Genomic DNA, 16,429 nt, shown 5'->3' on the forward strand with positions numbered 1-16,429 from the left:
CTTTTTAAGACTAAAACAAAAGATGGATTCATTGTTATTCTTAATTAAAAAGCACAACAACAATAAAACCGTAAGATACAATGACAAACAAGCTTACAGAACCTTTATTAACAAAAATGAATAAGATGAGGCATGGCATACACCACATGCTGTATTATATACAGGCTAATAAATTACAGAACATTTAGCAAACACTGAGGAATCAAATAAATAAATAAAAGAGAGCCTCCATAGCATATCGTGAGGTAAACGGCAAAGATAACACAAATGAAAACAAAAAGAAAAGTAAAACTACACTTGCTGTCGGTGACAGTGCTTGCATGTTTTTTTTCCCCACAAGAATACCAACATGTTCACATTTGGTTTAAGAAGCGGTCTTTTACTTTACTTTAGCATGAAAACCATCCATCGTTTCCTCAATATTCGCGTCATTTTTGCTGCGCGCACCTTCGCACTCGTGTTGACGCAGCTAGTATAAACCAGGCTCTACACTCTAAGCGCTGTGCAGCTCAAATGAGTAGCGTGGTTTTGTTATGATTTCAGTTTCATTTGCCGTTTGATGGTTCACATATGCAACAGAAATGGCAGCGCTTATGAGTTAAACAACGTGGTGGTCACGCCAGTGCGACCGCACACAAAATTTAGTCGCACAGGCAGAAAAAATGGTCGCAAAATGCGACCATTTGGTCGCAGTCTGGAGCCCTGGGTTAGGGACTTTTAAGGGTCTACCAGTCACACCCATCTTTGGCAGATTGACCAATGTAGAGGTGTGAATTTTGAGCGGGAGAGGTTCCTTTGTCTCACGCAACACCTTATTTGCATGGTTTAAGGCGGTCTGGAGGATTTGTCCAATATTAAGTCAAAGTATGGTAAAAAGAGCATGGCACAAATTATGGTGACATAATATACACCATTAATCCAGCAATCGGAAGACGGTCATTTTGATACCTGGCATGCCAGGGATTGGGAAACATTAAGGCAGTGATACCTTCATATGTCTAGATCCAAGTAACTGGAGCTTCACTACAGTACTACAGAGTTATAACTAAGCTACTATAACCTAGGAACATGCATACAACACAGGAATACACTATATACATTTTGGAACAGTTTGATTGTGGATAAATGGAGCCAATGTCCTTTCATATGTGTATTGTGGCTTTTGAGTATGTCTGGGCCACGGTTAGTGGCTCCTCATGGGGATGGGGGAATCATTCCTCCCCCCCCTGAAATCTCAACGAGAAAGCCGACGATCATCCTTGCTAGCGTCGGTGAAGATAGCAGAGGTGTTAACGCTCTTTGAACCAGAAGTGGACATTAGACATGCATCTGTAATTTAGTTATAACAAGGGAGGAGGGAAAGTTTACAATGCCTAAAACCTGATTGAGCATTCTGATTGCATGCAAACGTTACAGATAAACAACCCGGACAGCACATATACATCTGGCCGACGTCGGCCTCCTTAAATATAACATCTAAGAAGTATCGGCCAGGCATAGGCGGATACCTTCAGTTTGTGCTCTATTTTCCCAGCCCATCAAAAGTGTCCGTTTTGTCGGCTCTGAGTCGGCCCACTACCAGAGGCTGATGCCGCACTTATCTGTTTGCTCGTACCCAGTTATTCAGCTCTTTGCAACCCGCCAGAGAGAAGGTGACATCTGTGGTTTTCAGGTAAGTTTTCGTTTGAAGTAAATTAGAAAAAAAATCTTATTTTATTAATTCTGTGACACTTAAAAGTTACTAGTAAGGCACTCTGTGGCAAGCACTGCATATCCTAATAAATATAACAGTCAGTTATTGCATTATAAGATTTAGTAGAATTCCTTTTAAAATAAATGTATTTTTTTATACTTATGTTCTTATTAGTGTTTTAACTTTATTCTCTCCTTTTTGTAAATTTATTAGTTTTATAATATTAACAATTATTAAACCATTTAAGTTGGATAACACTAGTCTGTGTACGTGCGTGCGTATGGCTTAAAGATTTGAAATAAAGTGCATGAATAGTATATATGAGCTACTTTTCTTTCTTTCTTTCCTCCTGGCACAAGCTGTATAATGGTTCTTCAAAAATTGACTTCTGCATTTCATAGACAAAATAATAGCATACAGATTTGGAAAACATAAGGGTGAGTAGATGTAAATTTTCACATTTGGGTGAACTATCCCTTTAAAGGGGTCATATGATGCGATTTCATGCATCATCACTGTGTCTGTCAAACGACTCTGTCCGCCTTTCGGGCTCTGTCTTTACATTTATTTTGAAAGATGAAGCTCGCGATTATGGTAAGGGGCGTTACATTTCCGACGAGTGCTTGCGGTGTTCGGCCAATCACAATGCACTGGGTCAGCTGGCCAATCAGAGCAGACTGCGCTTGTCGGAAGGAGGGACTTTGTAGAAAATGAAGCGTTTGAGAGAGGCGGGGCATATAGGACCTACAATAATGTACAGTATTTGAAAAATAATGTGTTTTTTGAACATTAAAGCATGTCAACATATTCTGTTACACCAAATACAGAAAATAATGATCTTTAAAAAAGCATCATATGACCCCTTTAAGAGTCACTGCCCAGAGCCCCCATAACAACACAATGGCACACAAGCAGAGCAAGTGGACAGACTGCTGGTCTGAATGGCTGTGGTCTCTGGCAGGCATTCTCCATCAGCAGTGACTGCGATCTGAAGGTGAACAGGGTCAGGGATGTACACGATGATTTGTTTAGCCAGAGCACTGTTGAGAACCATCTGCCCTGTAATTCAGGTGAGCATCTGCTGAGCTGCAGATGGCAGGAAAAGTGCAGGAGGGGAGGACGATGCTGCTCTCAAACAGGTCCAGTTTCTCCTGAGCCAGAACCAGAGGACCGGTGCTACTGCGCGGAGCCTGTTGTAACTGTCCTTTAAAGATATTCTTTGTGCCAAAGCTTGCCATGCACAGCATTTTATTAGCCTGTTTCTGGCAGAAGTCTTGGAAACTTACAAAGTTTCAAGTGAAAGAAAAATGCCTTGTGTAGAAGAAACTCTAAAACTAGGAACTCCATCTGCTTTAGTATTGGATTAACTGCAAAAATGTTCACCATTTGCTTTTGATTGTACTTTAAAGTTACTTAAATTGATTTTGGCCAATTAAATTGGTCAGTATTAGCAGAACTACTTTATTAAAAGATGCAGCAACAGCTGCTTTTCCATCTATATATCTATCTGATCCTAATGTCTTTCCATCCATACATCCTTCTTTCTTTCTTTCTTTGTCAATCTGCCTGTCTGTCTGTTCGTCTATCCATGCATCCATCCATCCATTCTTCCTTCTTTCTTTCTTGCTTTCTGTTAATACTTTTTTAAAGTAGTTTTTTTTAAACTCTTTGTACAAAACAAACAAGTATGTATTCACTAACTTTGCTTCTCTACTTAAAAATAACCTGAATTTTCTTGAAATCAACTCATTTTAATTCTACTTCCTTACATTCATATTCAAACTGCAATGCAATTCCGAATGGTGCTCAATCCTAAAATACAGATACATTATCTGATTTCTCAGACCTCATTTGGTGGTCCTAAACTGTTATTACAGATATGCACTGTCATTTATTTTTTTAATTATTATTATTATTATTTTAAGAAAGCTTTCTTCAGATGGAACATTTAGGAAAGTCAATACATTCACAAGGCGTCACAAAGCATCCTTTGCCTGATATCCACCTGTTGATGTACTAAGCGATGGATGTAGACATTTAGGACTCATGTTAATATGATTTGAGCAGCAATCCTGGTTCTGGCTGACCACTTGTGATGGGATCACTTGGGACAGAGGTTAATGCTGAGTGCAAACGGGGCCTTTGACTACATGTGCATGAGATGATAGGATGTCTAACACAGGGTGAGTTCAGTGACGTCTGGTGCTGCTCATGTTTTTTAATATCTGGGTTTTCCTTCACTTCTCTCTTTTAAGCAGGTCTTCATGCCTCAGCCGTCCTCCTGTTGCACGCCTGGCGCAGCTAATTATCTGAATAAACACCATCAGATCTCTCTCTCTGCTTCTCCTCCCTTCCCTCTGTAGACAGCACTCTGTAGGGCCGAATCTTCACAAGCAGCTCGACAGATTGAGCTGATTACAAGCCTCCTGCTGTAGTGACGCTCACTCTGTTTGATCCATGAGCCCAGATGAACTTCTCCATACATTAGCTTGCTTGCTACCCATTTGATTGTATAGTACAACTATCAGACCAGCAGACTTCTAAACCTCAAACTAAACCACACTGGAGTCCTGGACTGTTCATCAATGTGGCTGATGATGCTGTCAGACTATTTTTTAAAGCAGATTCAATCTATTAGATGTCTAATATTCACGGTTTTCTTTGTTTTGTTCAATTAAGGATTCAGGCATCACATGGTAAATCTGCTTTAAGATGAGGTCCTGTGTTCAGAGTATTATAAATAAACCTCACTTCAAATATACTGAAGATTCTAACAGCAATAAATACGTCTGGGAAAAAAATGGACAAAACAAAACTAAAAATGTTCATTTATTTGTAGTGCAATTATTAATATTAATACAATAGTAATATTGCAATAGTAATATCTCACTTTATTTTTATTTAGGAATTTTTATATTTTTATTTATTATTAATGATAGTAATAATAATAATCCTAAATAATAATAATAATTGTTATTATCATCATCATTATTATTATCATCACCATCACTTTTTATAGCCATATTGATGTGTAATCACAAAAACCCTACAAACAAGCACAGCAAACCTGGATTTCAAAAAAATCTAATTTAAATCCCAATTAATAATTAATTGGTGGGTTTTTGTTAAATGTGAGCCAAAATCATCACAATTAAAAGAACCAAAGACTTAAACTACTTCAGTCTGTGTGCATTGAATTTATTTAATACACGAGTTTCATAATTTGAGTTGAATTACTGAAATAAATGAACTTTTTCATGACATTCTAATTTATTGAGATGCACCTGTACATTAAAGTAGGGGCCGTATCTAGGGACCAGAATATCATAGAGCAACCATATAGGCAATGCATGTGAAAGCAAAACTCAAAATACATTAAAATATTTTACTTCCAAAAATGAATACAAAATTAAAGGTCATATTTTGTTCACATTTTGTTTTCCAGACCAGTGCACAGTAACAAGATCATACCTGTTCCTGCACAAATTTTGGTTCTTCAGCACCATCTACTATTTTGGCAACTGGGCTTTCCTTGTGGTAAAGTATTTTCCTATAATGTTCCTTTTTTAGATGATATACCTTGTTATATGTAATGAAGGAAATTGCATGGATGAACACATGAAAATGTAATAATAATTATCATTCTATAGCCCTAATAAGTATTTTGTTGTGTTGCAGGTCTTTCTTATTGGTTTGGTTGTTTCATGCTGTAAAGGGAAGAAATCTGTGATCGAAGGGGAAGTTGATGCAGACGATTCAGATGTCAGTGATGATGAATATGTGCGTTAACTTTGTACTAAAAGTCCTGTTTTTACTTGGTTTGATTACTAGTCAGAGCTGGAATGGAAAAAAAACTGTAAAATAGTTTTTCACACAACACATCTTTCGTTCATCATTCAGAGAAAGAAACATAGTTGTTCTATAAGATTCGACTGAATGTGTTATGATGCCAAATAGGTTCAGTGTCACTAGGCATTATCATGTCTAACTGATAGTAGGAGTCTGATATGCTAACCTGTCTTTACTACTGACCCTTACTTCTAATGAAGGGTGTGTATGCATGTCATTTTGCATTGCAGTATAAAATAAATCAACAAAAAAGTTTTTCTCTCTAAACATGACCAAATTTAGTTTGAAATAAGTTTAAAAGGTTCGAATATTTTTGTTAATACGAATAAAAAGTTTGAGATCCTTCTGCTGATTTATTTATTATTTCTTTTTTTGTTAAGCCATGCATATCTGTAATTTTTGTCTAGGCATAATGCTCCAGTGTTTCTGATGCGTGTTACTTTAATCTCTGAGGTTGAATTGCTATCATACTGCTTGTGGACATTAGTTGATTTATTTCACATAAGTTTTTATTTTGGAATTATTGGACTGAACTTGCACATTTCTAGAGATGATGATTAAAATTGTGGAAAAAATGTATTTATCATACAGTATTGGCCTGTTTCCTGAAATTAACATTTCTTTTGCAAGATGCTTCTGTTATAATGCAGTTTTGAGTCATTAATAAAGCCTACAACAGTATATCTGGTTTTAAAATGGATCCAGTTGCTTTTTTACATATTTAATTATATAAGATAATTCAGATGGTTAATTAATGTTAAATAGAAATATGTAGATTTACAGATCTGGAATCGTTTATTTTGCTAGGAAAAAAATGTATCTTAATTCCATGTACTATGTTAACCTTTTATATATAATGGCATTATTTTTGTAGAACTGTTTTGACAAACTGAATTGACCTAATGGTCATTCCAGAGGTTGTATGATATTGCTTAAATATATGTAGAATAAACCATATAATAAAATACGTTTTTCCCCCTCAACAGAATGAGACAAATAGCAGATCTGTCAAGCATTTCAGTTCGATGTGTAGAACTGGTTCAAAAGAATGATTCGATTCTGCAGTGAGCTTTTTAAATCTAGCCTTGCACCTTTACAATACTGTGGAAGCTTAAGCGACAAAAAGTGAAAAACATCAGCATTTATAGTATGCTATATAAAAGGCACACGAGCAGCTCACAATGATTCCAGATAATTAAGGAATGATTCTTTTGAGCCGGTTCTCCACATCCTACTGAACGGTTAAAGCATTCGAATGACTCTCAAATCAATGATAATTCGAATCTAAATAAGCTGCAAACTAATGATGTCTGCTGCTTTGCAAGAAGCCGCTCCAACCAGCTCGCAAATCAGAGTTAACAATACAGTAAAATCTCAAATCTGCCATTTTTCCACGAATTTGTTTATTGTTAGGTGCTGACGTTTTTATTAAAACGAATCATTCATAAGAATCTGATTCACAAGAGTCGAATTCTCACAATACCACACAGAATCGTTTATTTTCGATCCGGCTCAAACGAACCGAATGACTAAAATCAATTTTTTGAGAGTTCATTCGCTAGCTAAACTTTGGTTCTTCAACGACGCTAAACATCACCGAAGAAATGAAATAATCAAACCCCAAAATAATAATTTAAAGAGAGTTTAAACAACATCATTCACCTCCACTGAAGACCCCTAAAATGCCATACTTCAGGTCAGAAATACGTAATTATTCCAGTATTCATTCTGCCTAAATTTAGCATTCAGCCTTCTTAGCATTGTTTGCTCAAAGTTTCGACGTAATAATGATCGTTCGTTGAGCTGATGTAGAAAAGAGATATAAAGCAGAGTTTTTTGTGTTGAATCTTACGTTGTTTACTCATTGAATTGGATTTAATTCATCTCTGTTCTGTGATAAGATTGTTTGTCTTCATTTAGAGCTGAAATGGATGCAAATGCAAACAACTGTGTAAAAGTGTTTGTAGATCAGCTGTGTTTACCCTCACTGACATTCTTACAGTTAAGGCTTTATCGTGCAAACTGAAGAGCAAAGCAGACGGTGTTGTTCAGAGTGGACAGTGCTCATACTGAGAACTGCTTGAGTTTGCGATTGGGACTGTGTTTGTGTGCTTATCATGTTCTCACCTGGACCAGATGTTCATATGATTCATGGCCCACGAAGACACACCAGCCAGACTCTCCTAACAGATGGTGCAGTCTTTGGAAAGAAAACAACAACTAATTTTCTTGAGCATGCTTATGTAATCGACCAAAAAAGAGGGGTTGGTGACAGCGCAGTTTGCAGCTAACTGGCAGTGCAATATTAGAAATGTATTTTTGTTCATACATACATACATACATACATACATACATACATACATACATATATATATATATATATATATATATATATATATATATATATATATATATATATATATATATATATATATATATATATATATATATATATATATATATATATATATATATATATATATATATATATATATATATATATATATATATATATATATATATATATATATATATATATATATATATATATATATATATATATATATATATATATATATATATATATATATATATATATATATATATATATATATATATATATATATATATATATATATATATATATATATATATATATATATATATATATATATATATATATATATATATATATATATATATATATATATATATATATATATATATATATATATATATATATATATATATATATATATATATATATATATATATATATATATATATATATATATATATATATATATATATATATATATATATATATATATATATATATATATATATATATATATATATATATATATATATATATATATATATATATATATATATATATATATATATATATATATATATATATATATATATATATATATATATATATATATATATATATATATATATATATATATATATATATATATATATATATATATATATATATATATATATATATATATATATATATATATATATATATATATATATATATATATATATATATATATATATATATATATATATATATATATATATATATATATATATATATATATATATATATATATATATATATATATATATATATATATATATATATATATATATATATATATATATATATATATATATATATATATATATATATATATATATATATATATATATATATATATATATATATATATATATATATATATATATATATATATATATATATATATATATATATATATATATATATATATATATATATATATATATATATATATATATATATATATATATATATATATATATATATATATATATATATATATATATATATATATATATATATATATATATATATATATATATATATATATATATATATATATATATATATATATATATATATATATATATATATATATATATATATATATATATATATATATATATATATATATATATATATATATATATATATATATATATATATATATATATATATATATATATATATATATATATATATATATATATATATATATATATATATATATATATATATATATATATATATATATATATATATATATATATATATATATATATATATATATATATATATATATATATATATATATATATATATATATATATATATATATATATATATATATATATATATATATATATATATATATATATATATATATATATATATATATATATATATATATATATATATATATATATATATATATATATATATATATATATATATATATATATATATATATATATATATATATATATATATATATATATATATATATATATATATATATATATATATATATATATATATATATATATATATATATATATATATATATATATATATATATATATATATATATATATATATATATATATATATATATATATATATATATATATATATATATATATATATATATATATATATATATATATATATATATATATATATATATATATATATATATATATATATATATATATATATATATATATATATATATATATATATATATATATATATATATATATATATATATATATATATATATATATATATATATATATATATATATATATATATATATATATATATATATGCAAGATGTTAATTATAAATTATAATAATAATACAAAATAAGATGGATCATAAAAAATTGCATGTTTTTTTTTTTTATTTAGTACTTTTTATGAGTAGTTTATGGCCAGTTTGTTAGTTATAATTTTAAGATAGTTAACATTGCTTAATTGCCTTTTAAACAATTCTCTACAGGTTATATTGATCAGCAAAATTTATCAGTTGCCAGCACTCATTTAACTGATAAGTTGTCAACTTTATTTATAATACAATATTAGAGGGAGAGAGAGGAGGCGATTTTAAGATCATGAGAAATATCTGTTTTTTAAATCTTGAAATTATCTTTTTCCGTTATAAAAGAATGATGTTAAAGCCACATTCGCTTTCAAACACACAGTGAACTTTAAAAATGCAGGAAGCGATAAGACAGGCATCTTTTCTTATCCATTCTCTTCATTCATCTTTAAATGGAATATATACTCTTCTTCCCAAAGGCAGAAAAAAGGCTCTTTCTCATGCACCGGGGTGTTTTAGACCCAAGATATAAGGCAGTCTTCTGGGTCAAGGGGATTTTCCAAACAATACTTTAAAAGCAGTTCTGCAGCCTCTGACTGATTTACTGTTGAAAGTGACTCACAGCGAGTGTGCTGTTAGATTGAAGGTGAAGTTCACAATCACACACTCCCACTGGAGTGCCTGTTTGCCTTGCGTTCATACAAAGTGGCTGCATAAAGCAATATTGATTTGATGAGATTGAATTACATTATTAAAAATGAAACTCATTAATTTTGTTCATCTGGAGACATCACACGTTTTTTGTGATCTTGCACTTTGCATATAAATACAGTCAAGATAACTTAAAAGAATGCTGTGCTTTAAATCTTCCTATTGAGTTATATACATATCTAAATACAGGGTTCTTTAAATGTCTGCCAAAATTGTACACCCATCATTTTGTGTCAATAACAGATGGGGCAGTTAGGAGGATTTCCTTTGCCACTGAAAGAGCATTAGGTGATGGTTCCTTTGACAGACATCAGAAGGCATCACTGTCAGCGGCTCTGAGGAGAGTCATCCTGCTGAACATCGCTGATGCAATAAAACACTCCGAAGCCACGAGACAGATTGAAATGTACATAACACTGAAAGACAGACTTTTACCATTTCCTTCTGGCTTTTCATTTTAATCTTAATATTTTATAGGTCGACAGTTGTTCAATTTGCCATGTACATTTTGGTTTTGTTTTTTTCGTTCTTTATACAATAGTTTTCAATGATGAATCTTCATGGTTTGGAAATATTATTTGTACGGCTAGTTTTTAGTTTATTTTTAGTATTCTTGTAAATAGTAAGCATTCTGGTAATTATATTAGGACTGTATATGTAATGTACTATAACTTTAATCATTCATAAATAATACTACTTTAATATACTTTAAAATTAACAAATTATAATTATTAATTAAAAATAACAGAATATAAGGATTCTATTGTAAGGAATATAAGAATTAAGGATTATATTAATCGACAGTATAGGCATTTACAGTATAATATTTAAAATATATATATATATATATATATATATATATAAGAAAACAAGTAGATAGATTAGAAATAGAATAGAGTGCTATTGTTAAGAATGTATATTTTTTAATAATATAATGAATATTTTAATAATGCATATTGCATAAAATGAAAATATGTAAAAAAAAATAAGGCATTTAATCATCCCCCACAACACATCTTGTTTACATAGACAAACATAATAATAAAAATAAAAATAGAAAGAGATTAATAATGTTAAATAAATCTTTTTTTCAAAATAAATGCTGTTTTTAGGTTTTTATTCATCAAAGAATCTTGAAAAAAAGACAATTTACACAACATAAATATAAATATTAAAATTGATAACAAGAAATAGAAGTTTCTTGAGCACCAAATCAGCATATTGGAATTATTTCTGAAGAATTTTGTGACACTGAAGACTGGAGTAATGATGCTGAAAATTCAGCTTTGCATCACAGGAATAAATTACATTTTAAAATCTATTAAAATAGAAAACATCATTTTATTTTGTTAAAATATTTTAACTTTTTTTTTTTTTTTTACCATTTAAAAAAAAATCTAATTACAGCCTTAGTGGCCATAAGAGATATTCAAATACATAAAAAAATGTTATTGACCCCAAACCTTTGAAAGGTAGTGAATATAACTTACTTACACAAAGGTAACAATATCAGTGTAGTCCTTAAATGACTGATTCTAGATGTGTTGTTTTACACAGTTAGTGTAGATGTCACTGCACAGAGGAAATAGTGTGTATCATAAGCACAGCTTGTTTAGACATGTTGTTTAATGGAGGCCAGTCCTCAAGGAGTCTGTGGAAGTAGGCAGTCAGCGCTGCAGTAATATGCCTGTGTGTCTGTTAGTGCTTGTTTGTTCTTGTGCTCTGCTCTCGGCTCTCTCGGCATGTTAACCTCTGCCCTTTTTCCAATGGGAGTCGCTACAAACGCTCCCATTGAAAAAAACATTTGGGTCTGTCTAGTCGAGCTGTTAACATGATCTGTTTCAGCACAAACTGATAGTTACAAAGGGACTTCCCTCTAACATCTCTGCTCTGCTCTGCTCTTTCTCTTTTATGGATGCTGGAAGTCTCATAGGAAGGCTCAGACTTTACGGTTAAACATTTGTCTGTATCGAGTAAGGTTGGGTATCGAAAACCGGTTCCATTTTAGAACTGGTTCCAAATTTCCAAGAACTGCAGACAGGAGATCTTCAAAATGCGGCGTGAACTCCAAAAGTGGGCAGAACCTCCAAAATGGGCGGGGTCTCTTCACGCAAAGACTTTCACCATTGGCTCTGGTTTCGGCCAATTGTTCTTGACTTACATTTCAAAATAAAACTTTATAAATTAAACATTGTTTCTAACTGATCTAAAATAAAATATGCTATATAAATAAATATTCTACGTGAGAGCAGAGCCCAAAGCTCATGGCCAGTGTTGTTCAGACCGGAGTTTGAACCTCTGCTTAATAAAAGGGAATCACCCACGAGCTCTCGCTTTGTTTTAGCCAACGGGGGCTCGAAATTCGCAGGGAAGGGGGTAGTGACGCTGGGTGTAACTAAAAAGGTGCCATTGTCCGGTGAGGTCCGGTTGGGGAGTTACGGAACGGCCCGGCTCGGGGAGATCTCATATCGCATAATCTTATTAACTGCTTATCTCCTGAAATTTCTTTACCACACTATTCAGCACCAATCCTGCCGTGCAGCCAATTTCACTGGCTAAGGTTAGGGTCAGGTGTGGGGTAGGCTCAAGCGGCAACCTCCCGCTCTCTCTCGTGAAGCCAACAAGGAAGTGACTTAAACTGTAATTCATCGACTGGCCAAATTTACAGCAGAAAGAAACATGTTTACAGCCTGGTTCAAAAAATGATTTTGGTCTATATAGCTAATTTTGCCCTTCATGACAACTGTGAGGGGGGTGAATTTTTTTATAACTCATCCGTTTAAATTATATTAAGCCTTAAAGTTCTGCATAATTACGACGGGTGACGTCATGGACACTACGTCCATGTTTTTATACAGTCTCTATGGGTAGGCTTAGGGGTTAGCATTTATTGTAGCATAGTGTAGGAAATCAACACTCTGATTGACACAACCAATAAAATCTTTAGAATCAGCTGTGGGGCGGAGTTTCCACTGAACTGGATGCGTGTCATGTGCCTGTCTGTCAATGGGAGGGAGCCACGCCCTATTTTTGGAGCTCCTCCCACCCCGTTTTGGAGTTCCTTCCCCCATTTGGAGATCTCCAGGCTGCAGTTATACCCTTCTCGATAAGACGCGTGCATTTTGATTCTGCTTAACGATTTCTGCGTTTGCATTTTAATGTGATTTTAAAACGATTTAATTGCAGGAACGGAAAGAACTTGCACCTTGTTTGCGTGCAACGCACATGAAGCGCAAGCGCGAGCAGGGCACAGAGAACAGTGGTCACGGTGCGGGTTCCCAGTTTGTGTCCGTTCTCGAACCGTTCCGTGCATTTCCACTGTAGAAAAGGTTGTTCCGGGCCAGAACTGACTTCTTTCATATTTATCGACCAGTATGCAGAAAACTATGTCAGTATATCATCATAAACACAGCCGTTTTTGTCTTAAGTGAGCGTAAACTGATGAGAAAGAAAACGCAAGTGTACAGTATTTTTAGATCTGCGTGCGTTCTGTTAAAGAGACAGCAGCCTATAAACGCACTGCCTGTCATTAATGTTAAAGGGGTCATATGATGCGATTTCAATTTTTCCTTTCTCTTTGGAGTGTTACAAGCTCTTGGTGCATAAATTTCTCCGATCACAAATGCAGACATGGTTTTATGTTTACGTGGTGCGATGCAACGCAACGCGTAAAAAGACAGTATACGTCATTATAATCCATAATTATGTCCCCACTGGATGCAACGAATGCCTCGTTTATAATGGGTTTTCATGTTTTTGAATCATCGCTCCGGCCTGACAGGGCATCATCACGGTATGGTAGGGGCGTAACATTTCCATTACATGCTTGAGGTATTCGGCCAATCACAACGCACTGGATAGCTGGCCAATCACAGCACACCTCGCTTTTTTAGAACGATGAGCTTTGTAAAAATCGACGCGTTTCAGAAAGGCGGGGCATAGAGGAGAAACAATAATGTACAGTATACACATTTCATTACACCAAATACACAAAATAATGTTCTTTTTAGCAGCATCATATGACCCCTTTAATCAAAGAACAGAAGAAAATCATTCACTGATCTTGACTGAATATATGTAATAACTTTAATTAATCTATATTTTGTTTATGAAAAGAAAACTATGCAGTGTTTTTAAACTTTTAATTACAATTTCTGTACCTGAAATTTGGTTTACTGTTTACTTGTCTTTAACACTTTAATATTTTACATTTATATTAATCTAGCTTTTGCTGTGGTATTTTTATTAAAAGCATAGGAACAATTCCTCTTGCAGTGTTCTGTAGGCTGCTGATTTTTGCTCATGTTATTCAGCTGCAACAGCTAAAAAAAACACAGAATAAATGTTTGACTTAATTTTTTTATATTGGATTTTTTATGTTATTGGATAGGAATCGATAAGAATCGGAATCGATAAAATTCAAACCATACCCAACCCTAGTATCAAGTGTGTGATAGGGTGTAATATACTCTATGGTCCATAAATGACAAAAATCCACTGTCATATCTGCACTCAAGTGCTGGTAAACTTCCAACTCAGCAAACCTCTGAATGATATTTTTTAATTATATTAAAAATTATTTAAATTGTTTTTATTTTACAGTACAATACTTACAATATAATTCTTACTTTGTTTAATTGTTTAATTTAATAACAATCACAATAGAATTGATAATAATAATTGAAAAATAATAATACATCATTGAAAGTCATAATGAATGGGTCAAAAACAGTGGGGGGAATTAAAATTCATTGTTTTGTTTTTTTTGGCTTTGTTTTTTTTTGGCTTTATAGCTATTTCTAAATAGCTATTCTATTTTAAGCTATTTTAATTTATAAAATAATTGATTTTTTAAAATAAAATTCAAGTATTTTTTTTCTTATTGCAATATGTCTTTTTTTCTAGTATCATGCAGTTCTAACAGGAAGTATGAATAATTAACATATAAGGTCTAAGATAGTCTAATAAGGTGTATATATTGTCACGAGTCTCATGAAATCCTGAGCTTTTCACTGACCATTTCCTGAAATAGCAGCAGCCCATCTGGAGCAGAAAAGGCCATGCTTGTGGGGATGATAATTACTTAGCCAGAGGTCAAAGAATAGAAACTGGTAGTTGCTGTGTGATGTCCTGTGCCATTATGAGCGCTGTTAAACTGTGTCCATAAGGAGCTGCTGGCAGCTGGGGAGTCGTACAGCTGAGTAAAACACAAGCTCATCCTACAGGGAGCCATTAGCAGAAGCCTCTACTTCAAAGCAATTAGAGGACATCTTGGGACTTGCAGTGTTTATTGAAATAATTGAATGTCCCCTAACTAGAGTATGTACTTCAGTAGAGTAATGAATGTTTATGCCCTCATAGCAGACTGTTTGATAGGACGCCTGAATCAGTGGCTTATGAAAGAAAGATGCTTTGATAGGATCTCAGATTTAAATTTCACCAGCAAAAATAGCTTAAGTTAGATTAATTTACGTGAATCAGTTCAAACTGTATCAGCTGAATATATCATGGCCTGCAGACTAGATGCCACTGCAGTTTATTTTCCGTAGGATAATTTACCCATTAATTCTTCATTCCTGATCAGGCTAACGTTTGTTCTTCATGCATTACAGAATCTGACTCCTAAAGAGAAAGCAAAAGTAATTCAATTATTTGCCAGTGTTCAAGCTATTCTAGATGTAAGATTTCAATTTATGACACCATGCATAGTATGCAAAGCTGTGGTGTGCAACTATGCAATTTGCCATTGGTTTTTCATATACAGTGACCCCAAAATGTATTCCAAGTCAAACATTTTTGCAACATTTCTTCAAAATAAATATTTTATCTATGCAATGACATTAAAGGTGGGGTAAGCGATTTTTCAAAGACACTTAGAGAACTGATTCGGACCGAGTAGCAAAACAAACTTGTAGTCAATCAGCAGTAAGGGGCGTGTCTACTCATGATGTGGAGGAGAGAGCGTTCAGTGC

At 32.0% G+C, this 16,429-nt stretch overlaps 1 protein-coding gene across 1 annotated transcript in view; it reads left to right on the forward strand.

Annotated features, from left to right (window-relative positions):
- Positions 1-6,229, forward strand: part of lmbrd1 (LMBR1 domain containing 1) — a 107,966-nt gene extending 101,737 nt beyond the window's left edge. The window contains exons 15-16 of the mRNA XM_016456540.1: positions 5,139-5,230; positions 5,372-6,229. Coding sequence (XP_016312026.1) covers positions 5,139-5,230; positions 5,372-5,482 — 203 coding nt within the window. The 3' untranslated portion in view covers positions 5,483-6,229. The remainder of the gene's footprint in view (positions 1-5,138; positions 5,231-5,371) is intronic.
- Positions 6,230-16,429: the final 10,200 nt, after the last annotated feature.

This window comes from Sinocyclocheilus anshuiensis, unplaced genomic scaffold (genome assembly GCF_001515605.1).
Source record: "Sinocyclocheilus anshuiensis isolate Anshui unplaced genomic scaffold, SAMN03320099.WGS_v1.1 scaffold407, whole genome shotgun sequence".
Taxonomy (NCBI): Eukaryota; Metazoa; Chordata; class Actinopteri; order Cypriniformes; family Cyprinidae; genus Sinocyclocheilus; species Sinocyclocheilus anshuiensis.